At 38.3% G+C, this 13,977-nt stretch overlaps 2 protein-coding genes across 2 annotated transcripts; one reads left to right on the plus strand and one right to left on the minus strand.

Annotated features, from left to right (window-relative positions):
- Positions 1–9,297: 9,297 nt before the first annotated feature.
- LOC148010575 (uncharacterized) lies at positions 9,298–12,758 on the minus strand. Its single transcript, XM_087672166.1, has 3 exons — positions 12,111–12,758; positions 9,437–9,523; positions 9,298–9,325 (listed from the first exon to the last, which is right to left on the minus strand). The coding sequence occupies exons 1-2, from the start codon at positions 12,702–12,704 to the stop codon at positions 9,449–9,451; spliced, it is 669 nt and encodes a 222-aa protein (XP_087528292.1). The 5' UTR covers positions 12,705–12,758; the 3' UTR covers positions 9,298–9,325; positions 9,437–9,448.
- An 83-nt stretch (positions 12,759–12,841) lies between these two features.
- LOC148010576 (3,9-dihydroxypterocarpan 6A-monooxygenase-like) lies at positions 12,842–13,756 on the plus strand. The gene is made up of 2 exons (XM_087672165.1): positions 12,842–13,015; positions 13,106–13,756. Exons 1-2 carry the CDS (start codon positions 12,842–12,844, stop codon positions 13,754–13,756), a joined length of 825 nt encoding a protein of 274 aa, XP_087528291.1.
- Positions 13,757–13,977: the final 221 nt, after the last annotated feature.

Below are 13,977 nucleotides of genomic sequence, written 5' to 3' on the forward strand. Positions count from 1 at the left end.
AAGCAAACTCTTCTACCTCGTATGTAACCAATGGCACCAATGAAGGCTTCATAGCCTTCTAGCTTTGTTGCAAAGTATGCCAATGTCTATACCTTGGTCATCATAAGCCCTATGAGGATACTACTTCATTGTGCAACAATCATGTGGTTATGTGGTGGCTAGTCTGGTCTCCTATTGCATGATGTCACACACTCTGTCATATTTTACTATAGCCTCACTTTCATACCAATGTCATGCACATATAGGTGCTTTTCCTTCACTAAAATATAGAAGTTAGCAATTAACCTCCCTGCCACTCAATATGATATTGTCTTTTAGCATTGCACTAGTAGCTATAAGTAGATCCATGGACTATTTTTAGATTAAAGTCTATTCACATTGATTGCTTGTCCTTTAAACCTTTGGTCCACAGACCATTGTGCTCTAATGTAGACTATCTCTTGACTCCTTAACCCCATCACCACCTTAGAATAATGGTCCATTACCTACTATTAGTGTTACATTTAAGCTATCGTACAGACCATGCCCACTCAAGACCCTTGTACTAACATATCCCATCCTTTTCTCTTCAAGTTTTTGCTAGTGTTATCTTTGAGAACATCCTCATTTATAGCTAGTATTCATTGAACACATCCTCATTTATAGAAAGTCATCAAATGATCATTTATTACACATAAGGAGGGTATCCTTTGGCAAGGAGAGCAAGTGCACATTCATGCAAATAGAAGTGGAGTATTTGGGGCATATTGTGAGTGAAGAAGGGATAAATAACATTGATCCAAAAGAAAGCTCATTGTGTCAAAGAGTGGTCAACACACATCAATACCACTTCTCTCCATGGTTTCCTTGGGTTTTCATCTTCCTACTAGAGGTTTATTAGGCATTATGTGCCCATTATGTGACAATTACAATACCTTTAACTAACATACTAAAGAAAGTAGCATTTATTTAGGATGCCATAGTTGATTAGAGCTTTAGTAAACTGAAAGATTTACTTGCTTTAGGCTTATCTTGGATTTCCTTGACTTCCCAAAGGAGTTTACCATTCAATGTGATGCTATTGGAAGAAGTATGTGTGATGTCCTACTTCAAGACCATTAAAAGTGTAAGTTGAATGAAAAGCAGATGGAGATGAATGTTTATGATCAAGAGATGTTGGCTATCCTTCATGCAATCAAGAAGTGGCATACTACCTTTATGGAAGCTAGTTTAGAGTCAAGAGTGATCATTGGGTCCTCAAATATTTCCTTTCACAATGCAACCTAACTCCAAACCAAAGAAGGCTGGTGACTACACTCCAAAATAATGACTTTGACATATCTCATACATGGCACAAAGACATTATAGTGGCTAATTCATTATCAAAATGTGGACATGAAAGACTTTGAAAATGTAGCTTCATCAAGATTGGATGGAAGAGCTTAAAAAAGATGTCTCTTCTACAAAGAATCTATCCATGTATTTAAAATTTTTTAGCATTGATTAATGGAGAAAAACTCCCATTTTTTAGCTTCTGAATGGGCTTGTATGGCTTCGGAGAGAATATCCTCATGCCCTACACTTTCCATTTCGAGAAAAAGATCATGGAAGAGATGCATACTTTCCCTATTGTTGATTATCTTTTTGTGTTTAAGAACTATGATAAAATATCAAAGAGCTTATATTGGAAGGGCATGGAAGAATGTCAAAGACTTTGTTTCAAGATGTATATCATGTTAGCAAAATAAAGACAATAGCTAAAAGCCTAGTGATCTGCTTAAACTATTCTTGAGGAAAGATAGATGCATATCATGGGCTTACTTATTACCATATGAAGAGGTGAAATAGCATCTATCTTGTGGTAGATAGACTTACCAAGATGCCTCACTTTATTTTGACAAAGTCACAATTTACAACATCTCAAATGGCTATTTAAAATATGGAGCATGTGTTCAAGTTGCATAGATGACCTTAAGTCATAGTACATAATAGAGATGCCAAATTTATGAGAACATTTTGGCAATGAGTTTTAGCTCAAGAGAGATAATCTACAATATATTATCTTTAGCCAATGGCCAATTAGAGCGAGTAAACAAGTGGTTTGAGACATACTATTGCAGTGCTAAAAGAGGCTATCATCTTGAGTGGTAGGGAGGTCAATAGAGATTTTCCTAATTTCTGTGTTCCCTGCAAGCAAGGCATCTATGAGTGCATGACAATATAGCATAGTTTGTTGAGACATGGTATCCCACCACATTGTCATAATAATCCATCCATAAAAAGAACATCTTCTATTTGAACTAATACAAAGAATATTGCCATACTTGTGCATTGGAAGTTGGACATTGTTATTGCCAATTCAAAAAGGTCAAGATTATATGATTTGTGACATTCATTCGATGGAATATTGAACTTACTATTAACAAAAATTATTGATCTCTACAACATTAGGAGAAATATGGACTCTCTTTTTTGCCCCTTAAGGGGTTTCTCTCACCTCCCTGTCAGAGATTCCAAAATAATATTAGAATAAGAGATCTTCTACAATCAAGCAAATCTTGTATTTGTATTTTCAATAGATTTCACCTATTATTTTATTCTCAAACTATAGGATAAGGTCACTTTTTCTCAAAATTCTCATAACTTAAAAAAATACAATTCTATTTTCTCTAAAAATGGAGCCAATCATTAATATACGACTCTTTAATGCCCTCATGACTTTTCAACATGAAAATATATTAGAATCATTCTCATTCTTGCTTCTTAAAAGGGTGGAAGTTAAAAAATGATATAAAATGATGTACACATCATATTTTAAGATTATTTTTTACCCAAATAAACATTTTTGACTCGAGAGTTCCTTTGTAAATTTTTATCATTTTTAGACACTGTGTATGCCTATTTTTGGGCATTTCTTCATTCCCTCTCAAAGCTCTAGTTTTGTCTGAAATTTTGTGTACTCTTCTCCTTCCCTCTAGAATATGGTTTTTTGCATACGAATTATTTTGAAGCAACACTCAGTACTATCTACAACACTCTCTAACCTGTTACAAGCAATCTCAAGAGTGATTTTGATAGCATTTGCTGAAATCAAATAATCTCTATCTTCAACACTCTCTTAACCTGGTACAAGCAATCTCCCTCTTCAGTACTGTTCTATAAGATATCTTCCTCTTCAACACTCTATACTACAAGCAATCAAGTGATAATGGAGGTATCTTTATTTTTTTAATCTTTGTGATGTTATTATTCTGTATAGTTGTTGCTTAATCCTTAAGTGTCAATTCATAAAGAGAGAGAGAGAGAGAGAGAGAATATATATTGGATAGAATAGAAGATAAGATTGGATGTTGATTAGAGGTAGATTAAAAGCTAAGATTACAAGCAGAAGTGTCTATCATGACTTAAATCAAGTGAAAGAGACAAGATCCAACTGGGTAAAAAAGAACACAGACATAGTGAATCAAAGGGGTGTAATTGTGTGATTTGAATGTTAATCCAAGTTAAAATTCACATATATTTTTCTTTACAAGATGCAGGTGGTGTAGGACATACAAGAGAAAGAGAGATATTCACTTTCAATTGGAGAATGAATATGCACCAATGTTCAAAAGAGCTATAGAAAGGGATGATGCAATAAGATACAGGATGCAACAAGAAAGAAATGTAGGGAAAAAAATGAGGACCTTTGGGTTGATGGGTGCATTTATCCACCCGATCTAGTCACTCAAAGGCCACCACAATTTGAAGGGCTTACATCATTTGTAAAGTTCGTTTATGAAGGCAATGAAGGATTGTATGGATACACATGCAGACTTGTCACACAAGGATTAGCAGGGGTTTATCAAGACTTGATGGATTGTATGGATACACATGCAAACTTGTCACACAAGAATTAGCAGGGGTTTATCAAGGCTTGACAAATATGCAGACAATATTACAAGGATTAGCAGGGGTTTATCAAGACTTGACAAATATGCAGACAAATATGCAGGCAATGAAGGATTGTATGGATACACATGTAGACTTGTCACACAAGGATTAGTAGGGGTTTATCAAGACTTGACAAATATGCAGACAATATTACGAAGGAAATATGTAGTCTTTGATGGAAAAGGATAGATTATTGGTTGAGAAGGATAGGGAGAACCAGAGCCTATAACAAGCAATGTCTGTCATTGAAGATGCTATGCATGCTACACACGTGCAAAATATGGAGTTACAGTCTAAAGTTATGGACCTGGAGAAGGAGAATCGAAACATAAAGAGAAAGCTCACAAAAACTTTAGAGATTGGGCCTACTTTAAATGCCAAAGAAGCATGTCAGCGCATCCGATTAGTTAAACCAATTCACCAATTAACCAAAGGAAGTTGACAATATCATAGGCGGATATATGCTCAATCTACTACAATGAGAAATATGTTTCCTCATGCAGAGAATGATACTATTGCCAAAGTCCTAAGTAAGGATATGGTCAAAAATGCATTGGAAAATCATAAATTCAGGGACATTGTAGATGGTGTCGCAAGTGAACATCTCAAGGATGTGAGCAACTTGTTTACTACTACAGATGCTCATGGATTATGTGACAAGGTGGGAATGAGTTTGAGTCATATAGTATGCTCTATCAACAATTGGATACAAGATTTAAGCAAGTCTTCAAAACTAAGCGAGTAATGCCTCTGTTTAAACCATTTCACGTAAAGAAGACTCAAAAAAATAACTAAATGAGAAAGTTTTAGAACTAATTGGTGAGCCAAAGCATCTGGAAAATACACACATATTGAAGTATGGTTCCAAAGAAGTTGCATTTGTATTGAATGCATCCAACAACTTTGTATTGGATATATATAGGGTTCATATTGTTATGGTCAAGTTCTAGAATATGTCTATGGAAGAATGTAGAGGCAAGCTTAAGTTTGTCCTCAAACTTGATGAGAGTGAGATTATTAAGGGGAAAAAATTTGAACATGTGAGTATAACATTTATGAATCGAGCATTGGATTCCAGCATCAATGAAAACCATCCTTTATACTTCAATGTACAGTCAGAGAATGAAATATGGTGGCTAGTAACATTTGAAGTACAAAAGGAGAACCATGAAGTACTTAAAGTTTTTTTATATGTTCTAGGAGTTTTGTCTAGGGGCTCGATCCCTGCAAAAAATTTTGTGCATACTCCCGATGCCCTACTAGTAATTTCTTGCATGAGTCCGATAGCATTACCTTCTCTGCATCATCTATGTGCTACTGTAATGGAGCATCCATGTCTGCTCTTGCAACTAGGACACCTTCGTCTCTCTCTTCAAAAGGTACTATGTAGTCCAAAAATACTTTCTTGCAACCTCTTGAACTCCTCATCTAAGATCTCATATTTTGGTGCCGCATTCTCAATCTGCTCTTGGATGCTCACAATGGCAGAGATGTCATCAACACTCGTGCCATCATATCGAGTCACCTTAGCAACATGTGTTGGCACATCTTGTATATCAAAATCTATAAAATCATCAGGTGCATCACGCACCATGATACAATATAGTTCTTTTTCTCTTAGCTCCAAAATTTCTAGTACATCCTGCATAAGTAAATATTCCATCCCCTCGATGATGATACCATGGAGAGAAGTGAGAGGTGGCTCATCTCTTGCCAACATCTCAACGTGGCAAGGAGGTGGGTGCACAATCGCTAAGCTTTGTGTTGCCTCTACTCTCGGATTGAGTGTGATCTCCTCATTCTCCCTTCCAAAATACTCTAGTTATGGCCAAGAGGGTGTGTTGATGTCTTCCTCACTGTTCTCTTGCACCTCAATGCACAAAACATGTATGGCAAATGCTACATCACACTCAATGAGATCCATCGTGGCGTGGTCCTGGGATGAGGTGGGCACTGCTCAGGTACGAAGATGCGACCCCACATGGACGAGTGCTCAATTTATTACCTTTGCATGGCTTGATTCAGCACATAAACTATATAAGAAATATATGGGGACCCATTTGAGAGCACAGTCTGAAATAGAGTATGTGAGAGAATTTGCCGCATCATAAAATGATGCCAGTATACTAGAGCTAGGATCTACGGTGAAAAGCGAGCTCTCTAGACTCAAGGTTGTGTAAAAACTAGGTTATATCTAGTCTCCTATGTGTGCGTAACATATGGAGCTAATCCATGCAGTGAAGACGAGAGTAGTAGCCATGGCACACAAAGAGAAAAGGAAGGAGAGCACATGTAGGAAAGTAGAGAATGAAAGTGAAAATGAGTTTGGAGTTATAGTTTTTATGTATCTAGGGTTTTAAATAAAGGTTTTTTTTTATCCTAAAGTTTCAAATTAAAACTCTTACCTTAGTTTCTTGATTTCAATACTTTAAAGTAACCGTTAAAATTACTCACAAACAAATGCTTCGTTCTACATTATTATATCCTCACTTGGATCACTGAGTATATTCAAATCTAACTATAGAAAATATAGAAACTTTTTAAGAAAAGAAATCTAAAAGACCTTCAAAATCCTTTGGATCCAATTTAATATTTAATTTTAAGAAATAAGTAGAAGAGATGAGCTACAATATATCATTATGCAAGGACAATATTGCATTATAGATTATAGAACTCCAACCTATAATTTAATTATGATTTTAAGCAGCACGATTGACTAATTACAGTATGTATTGTCGCACGCTTGGATCATAGTAAACTAAGATTATCTAAATTGAAAGTACTTAAAAGTCTTTTAAAAAACTTATTCGTTCTTTATTTTAAAAAATTACAAAAATTTCACTATCTCAAGGATATGTGGAGAAGCACATTGTTTACATGTCATGGATTGCTCACTATGAATCTTGACTTTTCTATTATCTAACTTGAAATAGAAGTTGCACAGGAGCTCATTGTACATTAATTGGATTTCTTGTCTCAGAAAAGAAATGGGCCAATGGCTCTTTGTGCTGACCACAAAAGGATTATGACCATTCCACAACATAACCACATCTATGAGAGCTGTATGTGTATCATCTCGAGTATCTTGATCCAAGCTGATCCACTCCCCTCACAAAAGTCGCCATCTTCTATATTGAAAGCAAGTGCATAGAGTTTGTCTAGTGATGAAATACATGTAATAAAAACAAAAATAATGGTAAGTAAATGTGAATAACACAACAATTCATCTAAGCAAGACCTACGTCTATTAAATCAAGGCATTCAAAGTAGTAAAAAAGATTTATCTGAATGTGAGATCAGATTGGTTGACTCTGTGCTCAATCATCTCATCAAAATGTGTTCTTTTAACTTGCTAAGACTCACCCAATAGCTGACTCATCCATTCCTCGATTTGACACTTGCATTATGAGAATGGAATAAACCAACTAAGATACACATCTTTGGATCCTGTGGTGGGCTTCATAGCACTATTGATGTCAGATTTTATCTTGGACTTACATGCTCCTGACAACTCCAAGCTACCAATCAACCATTCACCACTAGATAGTGGCGGCAATGGAACATGCTACAATCTCTGGATTTCTTGATGCCAGGAGGCATATTCCACGGTGGAAGGTTTTACGGTGGATTCCGTAAACTTAGATGATCGGGGCTCATACACAAAGAGGATTCTTTGTGCGAGAAGTTGATGGGGACGCCTGTCCTTTTCGAGCGTTTCATTAATTTAGTGTGTACGTGGGTGATTCCATAGCGGGTGATTCTGCAAAATGCATATTAAATTAATAAACGTTTATGAGTTTAGAGTGCGCACTCGTAATAAATTAAGGTTAGGATTTATTTCTAACCAGTTGATTTATTTATGTAGCTGAAGACTGCTAGGTATTCACTTTTGTCGGTTTAATTGTATTATTTTACTAACGATTGTGAATGCTTCAGTTGATGTGTAGAGATAGCAGCAGTGGCAGAGGAAAGCATTGGAGTTTAGCGAGTATTCGACCTTTGGATTATATTTTGATAGGCGCTACGCCTATATTTTGTTATGTCTATTGAGACATCGATTATTGATTATTATTTTGTATGCGCCTATGCGCACGGATATGTTATTTCTATTTGGACATTGTGTTGGGCATGCCAGATTCCATGGGCACCGTCCATTAGCTTTATTTCCTATTTTTGTAGAAAGCAAACTCAAAAGCTAAAAGCTTGTCATATTTTTGTAAATTGGGCTATTATTGAGCATGAAGATGGAAATATACATAAAATACATGCTTTGTGAAGTGCTCACACAAGGCATGGGGGGAGATTGAACCCAATTGGTCTCTTGCTTCTTGTCGTTCATGCTTTTACATTGTTTTTTGTGCAAAAAGGTAGAGTTCATTGTTCTTGGGGACCTTCTGGGATTCACTACGTGAGCATACTGCGACCGATCTACGCACCATTTTTACTACACACAATGAATTATAAATATATATATATTGAGTTGCAAGTTGACTTGCAGAGTTATTATCATAGATCGAAGAACCTATGTCTTTATGCCAAACATATATCTTGCCACTCAAATATTACACATTCTGCCACTCATGCAAAGGTAATGGATATAGAGCTATTACTAAAACATGATTGAATTAGAACACTGCAAAGATTTTTAAAAACAACTCTGATGCAAAAGAATAAACAATGATAAAATTTAAAAACTCACTGATTTGTTTATAATTTGCAATGTAGTTCTTGTCGTTTACAGAGATTTGTTTGTGCGTATAAACATGTTGGATTAACACTGCTGTTATACTGTACTTGTTCCATTAAGCACTTTTTTGAACTCTAAAATTTTACCTTTTCAATGTTTGCTAGGGTTTCCAACATCCTTACGCTTGACCTTGAAACTCCCTCGAATACTTGGATGCATCAAAATCTAATCCAACTTATAGTACTTACCACAAATCCAATTACCGCCACTATCTTTCCTATCGAAGACCTCCACTACAAGTATGTTGCTGATGTTTTTCCTCCGTGAAGCGATCTATGATAACCAAATAGAAAAGTTACCCATTGGCATGTGTATAATTTACAAATATTTTCTCCAAATGAAATGAAATTTAAATAGAGAATTTTTTTAAAAATTTGTACTTGTAATTCTTTTCACAAAGAAGCTTAGAGATGTAAACAAGAAGTTGACTTATAACAAGACCATTGTTCCTTCACTGACAAATTCCTAGAGTGTATACAAAACAAAAGAAATATCGAGTCAAAGCATACACATAACTTACATAGGCTTTGTCCAAATGAGTTGAAACTTAACCATGGAGCAACAGAAAAAAGTGGCAATATACTTGTGGCTTCTTTGCAAAGAAGCCCAAAGATGTTGAAGAAGTTGAGTTTTTTTTAAAACCATTGTTCTCCACCCTCGAAGACTCTTGGAGTAAAAAAACAAAGGAAAGCTCAATATGTATATAGCTTGCATACATTTTGTCCAAACGAGATAAAATTTCACTATGGAGCAACAAAAAAAAACAAAACAACATACCTATAACTTTGTTTACAAAGAAACCGTAAGATGTTGAAGAAGAAGTTGAGTGTTCAAAAGATCATTGTTCTTAACTGTAAGAGACTCCTAGAGTACCAAAACAAAAGAAATTACATGTTAGAGAATGCACATAACTTGTATAGGTTTTGTCCAAACGAGATAAAACTTTACCATAGAATATCCATGGAAGATAACAATGTACTTGTAAAGTTTTGTGAAGAAAATCTTAGGGGTTTGATAGAACAAGCTCTGCTCTCATAAAACATGTGAAACTCACTTTGTATTTGTGTAGAGGAAATGAAATTTTACAGGGTTATAGATAGGGCAAGCAACAATGAGGCTGTAAAATTTCATTAAGAAAGAAGAAGCGAGAAAAGAGATATGATAAATTTGAGTTTCGCCTAAGAAAGAGGGGGAAACTGAAAAGGGGAGAAATGAAAAGTCAAACATAAAAAAATAAAAATAATGATTCGAGTCACAAACTCCCAAGAAGTGTCAGCATTGTATTCCCCACATTTTTCCTTATTTTATTATTGAGGGAAGATTTGGGCCAAGATATGGCTAGAAGATTCATGTTACATGAATATGGAGTCCCAACTCTCTCATAGGTTATACCTATATTTGTTTATTCACTCCTTAAGGGGCAAAAAAGAGAGTCCATATTTCTTCTAATGACAATGGTCTAACTTGAGAAGGAGATCATGGTCAGTGAGTTGATTCGGGATAATTTGGCCATCTCCACCAAATTTATAGTATGTAGGAAGTTTGTCCAAAAACTACAGCAACTCAAGGTCTTGGTTTGCTCCCTTTTATAGAAAAGACTCCCTACATTAATTCTCTCTATCCATTTCATCCAATGCCATGTAACTGTCAACCTCACTTTTGTTTGATTGACTTGAACATGGTTATAAACCAATGACGGGTGTCCACAACATGAGTATTTGAATATAATTATTGTAATAATACTAATATATTCACGTATGTCAATAACACTATAAAAGGGTATGTATAGATTATACTAACAATGTTATTAGCATATACTTACTTCTATTAACTTTTAAATGATAAATATGGTATATTGATAATTATATTGCATAGATATACATTATATCCTAAGAAATTTAGTATTGATATTATTGTAAAAAATTAAAACATATGTTAATTACATGTTTATTAACTATTATAATATTAGCATTTATATAATCAATGATATAGTAAACATCTTTGGCTACATAAATGGTAAGTTTTATATATATATATATACTAAGAAAGGTCTTCCATCTATATACATGGGAGTGGAGAGAGAGACCAACAAGACTCAGAACATGTGTGTGTGTGCGTGGGCGTGTGAAGGAAGATCTCTTGCTTACATAAGAAAAAGTAGTATAAGAAGCTCATGTGCTTGTTGCATGAAGCATATAGTAGGTTGTGAAGCACAAGTTAATTGTATGTGTGAATTATCACAGCCTATCATTTTAGCATAGCGTTGTGTATGCATCATTAGAAGATAGAATAAGAAACTTGTGTAGAATACATATGTCCAAACTCTCTTCCCGGCTCTTTTCATGCACAGTTTATTTTAGGGTGTGAAGCACCCTATTGTCATGACATCACCGATTGTGCATAGCACCTAGTCTTTCAGGAAGGAAATACTATACATTAAGATATATTTTTAGGATACCTTTGTTCAGTTGAGTACTTGTATTTGATATTGTGTTGGAAGAATGTTTATGGATGAATCATTTAGCATTGACAAAGAAAAATGGTTATATTAACATATGTTTGAAAAGTCATTATAATTTTCTCTTTTTTCCCCTCTCTCCCTTCCTTTCAATATCTCGTCCCACACTTTCTTTGTATCTAATTGATTTTTTTCCTTCAAATGATATGATATATGTTTACATGTCACGCCCTTTAGTTTCTATTTTTGCCATTTTCCTTACTTTTTTCTTACTTTCAAATTTAACTTTGAGCTACTGCGTGTCTTAATCAAAGTTTTGATTTTTCTCTTTAAATAATGCAATATGTGTTTTCAAGGTACTTAGTGGCCACATACACATAGATTAAGAGATCATCTCCCCTTAGAGTCTCCTTTAACTACAAGAGTGCCTTGCATCTCACGGAATGCTTTAGATATACAAAACAGAAATCTCACGTGCTTAAAGAGTTAAGATGGGCACATGTGCTAGGGCACACATGGTGTTGTGCAATAATGAACATGAGAGGTTTAATGTCAAGGAATAGGCAAAATTTGAAACCAACTTTGAATTTACCGAGAGGAGGTATATAAATCCCTAAGGATGAGGGCTTTTAGTGTCATTTCCTATGGTGACGTGCCATTAATAGTCTTCGAATGAGGCTACAAAATATTAGGTTGAAGGGTTTCTATTTTTTAACCTAAAAAATATTGTGTGAGCAGAGATTGCTTACTCCATTAGCATTTAAGTGACACACTAACACTTTAGGTGTAGCATGCCGAGCCAAGCCAGAAGAGATGACCTTGTTAACATAGCATGCGAGAGCCATGCCCGTAAAGATGGTATTTCATGTGTTAATTAAAGGACCAGAAGAGTAAGACAATAGGTCATATAGCCTACCGGGAGTAGAATGGGATTCGAGTTTAATATGTTAATTAAAGGACCATAAGAGAAAGACAATAGGAGACATAGCCTACCGGGAGCAGAATGGGATTCGAGTTCTGGTGGAGGGTTCTCTTGACTGTGGCGTGTCCATTAGGACTGCTGTGGGCGGTGGCAAAGGGCAGAATAAGGAGGCGGCAAGAGCGCCTGCCGCCTGGACCCTGGCCTTTGCCGGTGGTGGGAGATCTGCTGCGTATAAAGGGGGATGCGCCGCACGTGCGCCTGGCGCACTTGGCGGAGAAGCACGGGCCGCTTATGTGCCTGCGCCTGGGCAGCGTGCCCACGGTGGTGGCCTCCAGCGCTCGTGTGGCCCGGGAGTTCCTCCAGACCCACGACCGCGCCTTCGCCAGCCGCCCGCCCAGCACCTTCGTGGAGCGCGCCGAGTACGGGGAGGCCAGCGCCTTCGTGCTGGGCCAGTACGGGCCCAGCTGGCGCCACGTCAGGAAGCTCACCACACTGCACCTCTTCAGCGCCAGGCGCGTACAGGAGGCGGAGACCCTGAGGCGGGAGGAGGTGGCGCGCCTGCTTCGAGGGGTGGCCAGCTTGGCAGGCGCCAGCCTGGACCTGACCCACGCTGTCTCCGGCATGGTAGAGGACCTGGTCTGCCGGATGCTCTTCCGGCGCCGCATGTCCGAAGTCGTGGCCGCCTCCGGCAACAGCCTGAAGGAGCTGGCCACCACCGCCACCGAGCTCCTGCAAGGTGCCGGTCGTCGGCGACTTCATCCCTTGGCTGGGACCCTTCCTCGACCGCAGCATCAAGAAATCCATGGACAGGCTGCACCAATGCTTTGATGAGCTCTGGGAGTCTCTGATCAGCGAGCGCGAGAAGCAATATCGCCTGAATACCCTGCACGGGAGGCAGAATTCTCCCGGGGATATTCTTGACGTCCTTCTCGTGGACTCTTGCATGAGCCGATCCGCCGTCAAATCGTGCTTGATGGTGAGAGAGAGAGAGAGAGAGAGAGAGAGAGAGAGAGATCATGTATATATCGTGGTAACTGCTCCTTACGTCTGGTTCTTGGGCTCGCAGGATCTGATCGGAGCTGCAGTCGACACCACCACTGTGACAATCGATTGGGCCATGGCGGAGCTTTTGAACCATCAATCGGTTCTGATGAAGCTTCAAGAAGAGCTAGAGACGGTTGTCGGAAGGGAGAGGATGGTGCAAGGCTCGGACACCCCGAAGCTGCCATATCTGACGGCCGTTGTAAAGGAGACCTTGCGGATACGTTCACCCGTGGTATTCTTGATCCCACACATGTCGACAGAGCCTACCAATGTGATGGGGTACAGTCTGCCGGCGGGCACAAGGCTGCTGGTGAATTCATGGGCGATCGGGAGAGACCCGGGCGCGTGGGAGCATCCGGACAGGTTCTACCCGGAGAGGTTTATATTTCAAGAAGCGGGTGAAGGGACGAATGACCATGATCCTGGCAATCAGCAGTTCCGGTGGATCCCCTTCGGTTCCGGCAGGAGAAGCTGCCCGGGGGTCCCACTTGCCCTGCCTGTCATTGAGCTCGCCATCGCCAACCTCGTCCATTGCTTCCGCTGGCGACTGCCCGACGGTCAGACCCAGGCAGACATGTCTGCGAAGACATCAGTAGTCGTCGGTCGCAGAAATCCACTTGTAGCAATCCCGACCTTACTCCTGTCCAACGCCTCTTCCTTTTCCGTCTCGTGAGTGCTGTCAAGGTGGGGCTCGCTTCTTGCCAAGTGCTAGTTTTTCGAATTAATTGAAAATGTTGTTTGTCCGCAAAAAAAATCCACGGACCGTAAAAGGCGGATTGAATCACTTTGTGACACCTTAGATGAGGGACACTATTTTTTTGGCATTCTGTCTTGGTGTATAACTTAGAGTGACATGGTGTGTAGCTGGCCTAAGTTCATTGTACATTTGTATAT

This window comes from Lygodium microphyllum, chromosome 29, assembly GCF_053477565.2.
Source record: "Lygodium microphyllum isolate KBCC chromosome 29, Lygodium_microphyllum_v1.1.10, whole genome shotgun sequence".
NCBI classification, from domain to species: domain Eukaryota; kingdom Viridiplantae; phylum Streptophyta; class Polypodiopsida; order Schizaeales; family Lygodiaceae; genus Lygodium; species Lygodium microphyllum.

Bases quoted from the DNA above. Each gene is read 5' to 3' on its own strand.
- LOC148010575 (XM_087672166.1), bottom strand. From the start codon at position 12,704: ATGCGGCGCCGGAAGAGCATCCGGCAGACCAGGTCCTCTACCATGCCG. The intron at 9,524-12,110 runs GTAGGCTATGTC...TTGGTACTCTAG, and splicing joins CGAATCCCATTCTGCTCCCG to GAGTCTCTTACAGTTAAGAA.
- LOC148010576 (XM_087672165.1), top strand. From the start codon at position 12,842: ATGGACAGGCTGCACCAATGCTTTGATGAGCTCTGGGAGTCTCTGATC. The intron at 13,016-13,105 runs GTGAGAGAGAGA...TTGGGCTCGCAG, and splicing joins CCGTCAAATCGTGCTTGATG to GATCTGATCGGAGCTGCAGT.